The sequence below is a fragment of the Folsomia candida genome, unplaced genomic scaffold (assembly GCF_002217175.1).
Source record: "Folsomia candida strain VU population unplaced genomic scaffold, ASM221717v1 Fcan01_Sc004, whole genome shotgun sequence".
NCBI classification, from domain to species: domain Eukaryota; kingdom Metazoa; phylum Arthropoda; class Collembola; order Entomobryomorpha; family Isotomidae; genus Folsomia; species Folsomia candida.
Window position 1 is genome coordinate 1,561,839 of NW_019091196.1, and position 12,058 is coordinate 1,573,896.

At 34.2% G+C, this 12,058-nt stretch overlaps 1 protein-coding gene across 1 annotated transcript in view; it reads right to left on the reverse strand.

Annotated features, from left to right (window-relative positions):
- LOC110848263 (Down syndrome cell adhesion molecule-like protein Dscam2) overlaps positions 1-12,058 on the reverse strand; it is a 136,820-nt gene that overhangs the window by 77,766 nt on the left and 46,996 nt on the right. The window contains exon 8 of the mRNA XM_035851003.1: positions 1,319-1,439. Within this exon, the coding sequence (XP_035706896.1) occupies positions 1,319-1,439 (121 nt within the window). The remainder of the gene's footprint in view (positions 1-1,318; positions 1,440-12,058) is intronic.

Consider the following 12,058-nt stretch of genomic DNA (forward strand, 5'->3'; position numbering starts at 1 on the left):
ATCGAACGGCGTGAGAGGTACGTAACTGTTAGTATCATAATGCCTCGCAAAAAAATAAGTGTAAAAGAAATAATGCGGAGAAAAAGAGAACACGAAAAGTTCCGGAGAGCAGAAGCCGCGAAAAATGCAGTTGCCCAAAAATTACAAAGGATGGATGAAACCTTGCGACAACAAGAGCAAATCATACAATACAAATCGATATAATTCCACCTGCAAAACTACCTATCTGCTAGCACTGAAACACGCAATTCATATGCATCTTTATCATAACCATTGAAAATTGTTCTGGTAATGTTGAAATACACATTACCAGAACTAGCTCATAAAAATATGCATCTTTATCATAATCACTGAAAATGACAATAAATTATTTGCATTACCTCTCCCTGTATTGAGAATTTGTCTTTGATAGCTAATATCACATCAATACTCTAATAAAAAAAACCATTAGGTAGCTCGGTGTATGCAGTTATAATTGAGGAACCCGTAGCCTTCAGACCGTGGTGCCCCCTCCGATATCAAATACAAATTCTTTAAAATTCCATAAATTCCTCAATAATTTTAACGTATTATCGTACTGCGGACATAGTATGCCACTACCAGCCCTTATATAATTTTAGGGTCATATATGTATTTAATCTAAGTTTATTCAATTTTCAGATCTTCATCTTTTTGGTTCAATCGAAATATCCAAGTTATTTGATTGGTTCACTAATTGATTTTTTCAGATTCAAACGATACATCAAGGTTCAAAGTTACCCAAGTTCGTTTAAAAAAGGTACGTGTATTTTATTGCATTTTTGCAATGAAGTCATCGAGATTAGGGTGTCCCAAGTCATTAATAGTGTCTCATTTGAGTGCACTCCTGGTCGGAGTTAAGTACAAGGAAATTATTTCCCAAATGAGATACTGACTGGGACAGGTAGTGGCATCTAATGGCGAGTGGTAACGGTTAATCTGCAACAATGGTGCGGTTTTCAGCTAGTCTCTCAATTGTTCCGCATCATTTTGGACAACCGAATGTTCGATACTAACGGTGCAGCCTATTCCAAAAGTGTAGTCCTTTCTCGATCCATTTGCACAATTAATTGGCACCATTTTCGCCACGGATTGTTCGATACCAATGGTGAGCCTAATGTATTCACTAATGATCAAGGGGATTATTAATTCGCATCAATTGATGCAAAAAGGTCGTTAACACACAGACAGACGGACGGACGGACAAGAGGAATTCAATAGCTCTCGTGCTACGCAGGGCGAGCTAATAATTATAACTATCTTTTAATTAATAAGCCATGACTAAATGGGGGTTTCTTACGAAAAAGACGGTGGCGGGTTTCCCTCCGCGTGACAGGACAGGTACGTTTCTACACCGGCGCGAACGCGTAACTTTGTTTCTCTTTGACCCAATATTCGCACCGCTTGTGGTCCCTCAGGTTCTGCAAAAAATTTAAACAAACTGATTTGCATAGCATGTCATGAAACGTAATGATTCAACTCTGGAAGATAAATACCATCTAACTCTCGTAAAGTTTTTATTCGATTCGTTCGAAATTAATATGCGAAATTTTTTAAATTCCAAGCTCCCACGATCGACCGTTTTTGGGATTATGAATACCACTGCTGAATAGTAATTAATAATGGAATTGAATTTTGACAAAAAAATAGTATTCAGAATTTTGCGAATTATATTGTACGTTTTATCATACAATTCGATTTCAACTAACTGACAAACCTCAACATATTGTACTTTCTCCTTGTATTCTTGATTTTTCAACCTGACATGAAAACAAGGAGAATTGAGAAAACCACATGCATATGTGCATTTGGCTGAGTTTATAAAATATTTAGAAATGAATTTGCTTGAGTGTCATTCTCATTTTGTGTAAAATTGTACAATTCACTGGAGAAAAGAATGATTCGTATTCGGGTGACGTAACAACTTCGTCTGCGTAAAACATTTCCCTCAAGAGGCCAACAATTACATAAAATTCGATTATTCATTAATGACCCAGACTCCATTGTTCCCTATCAACCAACCAACGTGAGTGCACTCCAAAAAATTGTGGTGAACATTTTTTGTTTAAAAAATCCCTGAAAATAAATCTGTTACAGTTTCACGTTAAATTTGGTAACGAATATTACCAAAGATTCCTTGGAAGCACAAAATAGTTACCAAACTAGTAGTAACAACTTCACACTCATTTCGCAATCTTAATATATTAAGTCATGCGCGAAATATATGTATATAGGCAATTCAAACTTTGTAAAATCCTGATAAGTTTTGTAAAATAATTTTTCAAATTTTTACAAAATAAAAAGACCCCGTCGATTAGACTTCAAAAACTTTACTAATTTTGTAAATTTGTAATAGCTAATTTCCAAAATTTATAAAATTTTTGTCACTAGATTTAATTGTGATTTGTCATTTTTTGGTGCCGATAATTAATTATTTCGGTTATTTAAATACCCAAAGTTTGCGAAGGTGAAAAACTTCTGCCATTTCACTAATTTTGTTTAGAATTTTTTTAATTTTGTAAAGGTTCACGCAGTTTAAGGATTTTTCAATGCTACCAAGACCTCCATGAATAGCCTCAGTGTAAATTTTGTACCCACATTTTTTAATGTGTAACAATGACTCGATTGTTTCATAGTTATCAGACTAACGAAGTAGGAAGTGGGTATGCAGATGGTCGTGGGACGCAGCCTTTAATGAATAATTGATGCGTACTTTACGCATTTATTTTTAGCCTGGATCACATCAGGCCAGCCGAGATCTGTCCGTTCAACAAAGGAATTAATGATGATGACTCTGCCACGTTTTTTTCCACCACCGTCTTCCGACCCATCCTTTTGGAGGGGCACGCTTAAAAATTGGACACTCGTTGAGGGATAAAGGTTAAGAAGTACGTATGAGGCAGGCACAAATTGGTAATAAAATTTGATGACAAACTTTGTAGCAAAATTGGATTTTTCTGATAAAGTGATGAAGTCAAATATCAAATTTAGTGTCTAAATTTGGAACGGGTTTGATAAAAAATTGTCTGTGACAAAGTTTACAGATTTTACAACGTTACCAAGAAATACGTGAATTGCCTACACCCATGAGATAACAAAAAGGTAATCTCAGGGATTTTAGAATGTGTGTAAATTGTGTAAATATATTTTACAAACGTTTTGTAGTTTAATTAACATGCATACAATTTATACGTTCCAAAATCTGATTTTCTTGCCCAAATTCGAAAACTTTACAAAATATACACCTTGACAAAGCTTCACATGAAAAAAAATGCAAAATTTTCCTCAATAAATTTCTAAGAGTGAGTAACCTCCCAGAAGACGAATATAGTTATTTTATTACGTCCATTTTTCTCCCCATGTTTCCAGAAACTTTCTCCTTTTCTACTTTCACTTTTCCATATGAGCGAAACCATTTGACTCGGATTATTACGAGACGCGAGAGAGAAAAGAAAGTAAGAAAAAAGCTACGTGTAGGTAATCTAAAAACTTTGCGAGTCCCCCTGATATGGACGAAAGTTGAAAGTGAAAGTGCGCAAGATTTTGACAAAATGAGGTCCCAGATTAAATTCCGTGGTTTCCATTTCATTGGAATCATCATCATCATCATTACACAGAGAAGCCATTAGATTTTAAAAGATTTGCATTTTTCATTCGAAATTAGAACTGCAAGACGATTAATTCATGCCAAATATGTCAGAGATCAACGTCAATCAATTTTTCGGTGGCGCGGTGCGAGGTCTCAATGTTGAAGGAATAGGATCTTAGATTTGTGGGAGGCAACGACACGTAAAATGCTACCGGCGCGGCGGCATACGATCGGCGACCTTGCCCTTTGACATATGTGTATGAAGAATACGACAGTGGGATATATGGCATGGATTAATTTGTCGACGTGTCAATTCAATTGGTTTCAACGTTAGGCGTAGAAATAATCGATCTTTTGATATTCATACGCGGAAATAATTAAAAAGTGAAACACATGGCGTTTAATTTGTTCAACTTTAAAAATTAAAGGCAATAATTCATTAATATATTTCCAACCCATGTACTAAACTTTGTAATTTTTAGTATACATTTATATAACAATTAGTATAATAGTATAGTATAGTATAATAACAATTAGTATACATTTTAGCAAAATAGTATTTTGTTCAATTTTTTTAGGTTAATCTGATTATAAAAAGTGAATGTCAAGTCAATCTCAAATTCTTTGGTTAATATTTTCAACTAAATCATAACTTCTCGCCGCCAAAGTTGTACAATCAATAATAGGTGTTTCTTAAAAATTCTGAAAATTCCCGTAATGAAGAATCTTTACACGAAACGTTCTATGTATGTCTGGTCAAACTTAAGGTTAGTTTAAGTTTGACGCCAAATATGAGTTTTACACGGAAATATGAATGAATCCTTCATCTGGGGTCCTAGTAGATTCTAAAAAACATAGTGGGTACCCTGGACTCAAACGACAGGTCGTGAGTGTCCCTTGTCAGATCACGTCCCGCCGCCAACTTCGCCTCCTCGCTCGCCCAACTTTCCCTCCTTCTCCCGGAGAAAGTAAGCACAGGGAAAAAGTTGCATCTTATTTAATTTCACGCTGCAGTGCCGTCCACTCCACGAGGAATCCTTACCTTCTCGTGCTCTCAGAATTTCAAATTTTTCTTCCCAAAAATCAGTTTTTTTCAGACATTTCGAAATTGTCACGTTCACATATTTCTGGGAATGCTTAACTTTCACTCAAAACGGGAAATGTAGCGTTCCGCATGTAAATGAGGGGAAAAATAGGAGGAAAGCTTGTAAAAAATAAATAAGCCTGGTTTTTCGATACAATTTTCTCCTCGAAAGGCGGAGAAAGTCGGGATCATTCTGATTCGAGAATCATGAAGAACAAAACCCGTCCATTTGTGGAGGAAAGTTTTTACTCACTCAGCATGGAGGTCTCCTAAAGTATGCTCTTCGATTTTGACAAAATTAGTTCCAATCGATCACAAATTTAATTAATGTGAAATCAGCAAACGATACCATGTCCCATTAGGCACGTTTGGCAGAGATATTCCGATCCGAAGAGGCGAAAACGCAAATAAAAGTTTACAAATTTTGCAATTTCCAAATTTATTGTATGTTTTCGATAAAAATTTTAAATAATTTCACCTTTTCAAAATATAATATCTACCAATGCTCGTTAGTTGGCAGACATATTTGCATTCGAAGATGAGAAAACGCAAAGTAAGCTTGGAAGGCGAAAAATTTCTCCTCCTCGGATGCAAATATCGTGTGTTTTACAAATTTCATCCTAATTAAATTTGTTATCGATTGACTCTATTTTGCTAAAAATCGGGGAGCATCCACTGGGAGGCCTCCATTGTCACAAGTTTTATGATATTCAATACTTTCACCAGATCCCACTTCGACCTGTCAGTCGCATCAGTCAAGTTGTGAGAAGAGCGAGAAGAGTTTTGCTCTCTTTTTCCCACTTTCTCCGCGCTTTTGGTGTAGGATTGGATGGGACTTAGCGATGGCAAGATGCACATTTGAAGGGAGACGAGGTAGGGCTGGCTGGATGGATGATGGAGTCCAGAAGAAAGAGATGCAACGAGATGCGGGAGAAAGTTTGCCAACAATGGAAAAGTATTGAGGAAAGGGGACAATATTGACTAAATGGGAAAAGTAGGGTGCCAAAGGTAACGTACATATAGGTGTGTTGTCACAGTTTGAGCATTTTTGGAGATAATTTGCCTAAATAATTTTTGCATGATTTTTGTGAAATTTGGAAATTTTATATAAATTGTAACAAATTACTATTTACACAAATTTCGCTAAAAATTTCAAATTTATTGAATTGCGTGAGGTCGATTTTCACTTGGTGATTGAGATTGACCGGTTTAACGTAAATTATAATGAAACGAAAAGGCTATCTTTTATGAAATTAGTTAAATCGGAATCCGAAAGTTTCTTAAAACGACGTTTTTATGGTACAGTTTTAAAATGTTACAAATTTTTATCAGAATACAATTTTCAAATGATAATACTTATAATGTAACCAATCAATATTTCTCATTGTGAATAAAATCGAGTAAAAGAATTATAACTTTCTAGAATTGTTACCCTATTTAAATCGTGTTTAGATTTTTATTCGAAAAATAAATGTTCATTGATTTGTAAATTTTCTAATTTTGAAGTTTTATTGGGATAGAAATTTAAACGATTTTTAAAATGTATAAAAAATACGCCATTTTGAGAAGCTTTACAATTCGGTCGTATTTAATTTGTTAATTTACAGATAAATAAAAAATTAACAGATCTTGGAATTTGCCTCCTCTTTACCCTGACTTATTTAAACGACACCAAATTTTATTTTCTTCGCATTTTGGGAAACAATCCTCATTTTTTGAATCCCTGGGCAACTCTTTGCCCGAAAAGAAAGCTGTTCCAGAGAGGATGTAGATCGTCTCTCGCGACGACAGAAAATGCACCGATAGCAAAAATCTGAACGAGTTGGAAGCATTTATTTTAAGGTTTAGTCGATTTTAAGGTGAAGATTTATTTTATGAGGATTCTTTTTTATATTCCCGAGGAGATTTTCTATGTCTTGATGTTTTCCCCAAAATATTTTAAACTGAATGAGCGAGAGCGAGAGAGTAATTTGGGGCAGATGTTTTCCACGAGGAAATTGGAACGAGATAAACATCATGGCGAAACCAGTTTATATTTATTTAGAGGAGAAAGTTGTGGGGATTTGTGTGAGTGAACCCGCTGGATGGAAGGAAATGTTGCCGTAGGTGACCGTGGAAGCAGGGAATGAATGAGTGGTTGATGAGTGTTTGAGATGAGAATCAGTCGTGATGATGAGCACAAGTTATCACAATCAAAATAGTCACATTTACTTCAGTTAAAAATATATTGATGTACAAATGGGGCGAAATTGAGACGTGTGGACTTGAGTGACAAAGTGACGTGGTCAAGGTACGTACAAAAAGAGAATGACAGTGAGGAGGGAGAAATGACCTTCTTTTATAGGAAACTGCTCAAGGTAATGGAATATTACAAGAGGGACAAAAGATAAAAATAAACTTGAGCAGAATGAATGATTTGGACTGGACAAGAGAATTGAACTTAAACTGCTGAGCAAGATAGGCAAATTAAATTAAGCGCATTGGCTGTCAAAGTTGAGAAAATGGTCTGAAATCTGAATTACATACACAATGAATGATAAATAAGAATATGGTCATAGTCATAAAATTACATAAAGCAATTGAACTCAAACAAAAGTTATCTCCGTGATTTTACATTTTTTGCAGAATAAAGCTGCTGTGACCGTGGTTTACATTACATAATCTGCAGTGTGATGTAAGCATAGAAAAACGTGTGGAAGAATCTAAACTTACTAAATTTGCAGAATATTCAAAATATTTACTTTCTGCCATCGAGATACTACATATACAAGAAATTTATTAAATTCAAACTTTTTCGTACGTAACAAATACAACTTGTAACTTTTGCACATAATTGTGGAATTAAATTGTGCACTTCAAATCGAACCTTGGCTCTCACATTTTTCAGATTAGCAACTTTTACATTATGGTGGAATTTGTAACCTTTTAAGTGTCAAATTTTGTACATAAAACTGTGCAAAGCTCATCGCCATTTTGCGAACTTGAACACAAGAAAAGTAAACAGACAGGAAAGAAATGCTTGTTGTTTTACAAGTTTTGTAAAGTTTATCCATGAACATGTATAGGATACATATATACTATATAAATTCATGAGTTTACCGAGTTACAAAACATGCAAAATTCTTCCAAGGTGCAAAAAAATTATTATTTGCTCTTATCATCTTGCGTTCTTGCTCATTTTGTACCATTTTCGCTTTTATCATTTAGATTATAACCAGAATTAATTTTTAATATCAATTAGCTTAAAAAATTTGCACAGTTTTCTTAAATTTGAGCCCTGACCTGCTAATTTGCTACCTGATAAATGAAGATGCGTATTGAGTTTCTAGAATCTTTCTGTACTGGCAACTATATTAACCGATTTTGGGCAACAATATTATTCAATTTTTACAGCAGCAAGATTTTAGACAACACAATTTTCCGCAAATGTAAAATTTTGGTGTACAAAACGTGTTTACGAGTATACTTTAAGGTCTGCAATTTCCCACCCAAAATGGAGCACAGCAAAACAAGATAATAAATAAGCAGCCTTACAAAATAATCCCTTAATTCCAGAATTTAAGACTTTGACGCAAGTAAAAATTGAGTGAAAAGTAAGATAATTTTTTCCTATGTTTTTGCACATGACTTCAATTTTCGCAAGTGTCAAATGCTACCTTACGTATTACGTAATGTAATAATCTTGGTGTAAAAGTTGGCTAAACTATTTACGCGTATGACGCAAAAAGGAAGACTTGTGTTAAAATATTTACATCTGCCCGACTTTCTCTCCATATGTGGAAGCAGTTTTTTATGGTCATAATATTTATGACACGCTTAAAGATGAGGTCGTAAAATTTTGACAGACGAACAATTTGGTGGAATTGGTAATAAAATCTAGAAAATGACAATATGGAACCGTTACTAAAAGAATTATAAAATATGAAGTAATAATTCCGTTGCTACATTGTTTTCGCACGAAATTCGAATCTGCCACCACCTAATTTTGTCAATTCAGTTAATCGTAAATAGTTTAAATTTCACGGAAACGTGTGTGGATGAAATTCCAACTAAACAATAAATGAATGGGACGAATTATGTATTAAAAAGTTGAAAGAAAGTTTGAATTTCGCGGAAAATTGTTAGCCGTAATAACTCGCTGTGACACTTCATTACGCGAAATTAGAGTTTTCCATCATGTAATTCTGTTAGATAATTTGATTGGTCATAATTTGAATTTCGCGGCAACGTATGTACGACTAGCCTTAATTCTAACTAAATTACCTCAAAAATAGATGAATAGCCCTCCATGGACTAAACATGTATTACCAATTTTGAGGAAAATTTGAATTTCGCGGAAAATTATTAGCGGTAGCAGCAGCTCGTCTCCTTTAATTCTTAACAATCTTCGTTCTTCAATTATTAAGAGTGCAGTGAGATCACATGCGTCTCTGTGTGCAAAACTGATTGAAGTGCTGGCTAAACGGGGGACAGCTATCTTCATCCCGCAGCAATAACTCCCCCATCAATCTTGTCCCGGATGACAAATCGGCCATACATCCCGCCAGACAAGATCTCGGACAACGTTCTTAAGAGCATTTGGTCCTCCTCCACCATTGTTCTTCATCTTGGTTTCCAGCTGAATTTCGCCAGAATTTTGCCAGTGAGCAGTAGATGAATGTGTGTGGCTGCTGTCTGGGTGGGTGCCAGGCCACTAAATAAATTTCTTTTAGGCTGTCCTCCTCTCTGTTTCGGAGAGTGGAGTGTAAGCGGTGGTGCTACAGGTGCTCGACGGAGAAAGTGGGTGAAAGTGGATTCTCCCACAAAATCAAATTAGCCCCTTGTCGTCCATGGCTTTCTCTCCTTTTTTGGGGAGAACGTAGGTACAAAAAAATATAGAGTAGACAGATATGGCGAGATTTTGTAGAAATGGAAAATTGCCTCGTGGTATTTTTGTTTATATTTTTAAAGAAAATTATTGCCGGCGAGGTTTGATACAGCAGGAAAATTAAGATATTTTTTGTGTATAAGTATATAAAATGTAAAAATATTCTAGAGTTGGTATAGCATACGACCATGTACATGGGATTTACTTATATTAATGGCATGCCTTCTTTGCCCATTTAATACATTAGACCAATACATATGTCCAAAATGTGAGTGTATGTTAAAGTTGTACTTACAGTTATGTCGAGGGGATTTAGCCATTTATGGCATGCTTTATTCGTCCGGCATTTAATAAATGTAGCCAAAACGTGAACTATATGGGTTTTCATTTTATGTACAATTCCATGTATTAATGACCACTCTATTTACAAATATTGGAAGATTTAATGATTAGCAGGGTTGGCCAAGATAATTTAACAAGATATCAGATAAAAGATACAAGATATATCTTGTATCTTGTATCTTGTGTAACGGAGTTTATCTTATCTTTTATCTTGTATCTGAACGTTTCGCAAAAGTATTTGGTATCTTGTATCTTGTATCTGGAGAATTTATTTCAATCATATTTTATTTGAAACACTAGTCAAGATACAAGATACTTTTTTTAGTGAAAAACCGGGAAACTTGCATATTTGGTAGTATTAAAACTTGGAATTATGAAGATTTAAAAAACTCAGTGTACAGCTTTGCCGAGCCGGACGCAAGGTTCTGTTGTATAACGTCGTAATATTTTTTTATCCACAGTAAATAAACCCTCGCACGTTGGCAAATTTTGTAATTTGCATTATATTCCTAATTTGTACCACCATTAGAGCAATTATTCCAAATTTCAACTGAATATACTGGTAATAATAATTTCAGCTCCATACAATAATTTAACAAAATCAGTATGGGTCACCACAGATGAAATCCTCATCTTTGTTTATAAATTGTAAACGGAGGGTGAGGACTCGCATTATAAATTACAATGCCAGTTATGAGTCGTATACTATCATTATTAACAAGTTACTCGGCTACAATACAAAAAAATCAAGTGGTGCTTCGTTATTTCATGTTTTTTTTTGCAAGCTCCGAATAATTTATCTTGTATCTTGAAAAAATTATTTCAAATAAATATCTTGTATCTTGTATCTGGGATCACAGCAGATAAAATTTATCTTGTATCTTGTATCTTGTGTAACTCTAATTATTTGTATTTAGTATCTTGTATCTTGGGTTTCGTTCAAAATATTTTGTATCTTGTATCTTGTATCTTTGAAACAAAATATCTTGGCCAACCCTGATGATTAGTCGTCACAATTTGTATTCAAAAATTAAGTCACGTGTAGTTACTGCGAAATTATGAACACTTTAGCGATGTTCATGTGAAATTAATTAAAATTTTGTAATATTGTGAGACTCCAACGCCAGAAGTCAGGTGGTACATGAATGAGCAATTTTGGTACAAAATTAGATACCCACTCGTTTTGGAAGGTAAAATTAATTGTTTATTTTTAAAACTTTTGAGTTGCAAATGCGACAAGAAATCAATATTACAGCCATGTTTTGCATGTATTGAAAATATTTTAACATATTTTTATCAATTGGTTTCAAATTCCAAAATTGCCAAGAAAAATGTACGTTTCCCTTCCGATTTAATATTTTATAGATTTTAAGCCAGGTTTTCGTTATACAAAGATTATTTCTTTATAAATTTGTTTGCACGAAAAAAGTTTTCACAATATTATTTGTATTATTTTGTATTGGTCCCATTCGTTTTTATCTTATTGCTCTCACATGCTGCACAATACGCCTCAAAAACAATACAAGAAACAGTCAAACATAAAAAGTTGAATTGCTTTCCGAATAAAAATCAGTTTTGGTATTAAATTGAGTTTCCTAAGGTCAATTTTATGTAATCGGCGTTTCACCAAAAGGAAATGCTTCATCACTTTCGCTTTACTTTCTCCGCGGCAGCCACTCCTTTCAGGGGGCCGACATGGATTACGTGATCAGAAAACACGGAAATATTTACAAACCCGGCATCCAATTATTTTTTAAGATGTGGAAATAGGACGAATTGACCAAATGAATAAGGAGAATTCACGCAGTACTTGATAACTTTGTAAAGTCTGTAAATTCTGTAAACTTACAAATTTGTAAAAAATCTTACAAATATTTCGAAGGAAAATTAGACTACAAATTTTAGTAAATTTGCTCAGATCAAGCGCGTCGTTCTATTTTGTAATAATTTGTAAAGCAATTTTACAAAATGCGCGGATTTTATGGCAGTTACTAATCAATTTGAAAATTCCCAAGTATTTGAAATTTTTTGAAACTCTGAAGCTAAAAAACAAAAAATAATTTTAATGGTAGTGAAACTCTAGTTTTTTTTGCATGTATGTATATAATTTATTGTTTAACTATGTACAACTAAAACGAGATTCACATCTTGAATAATC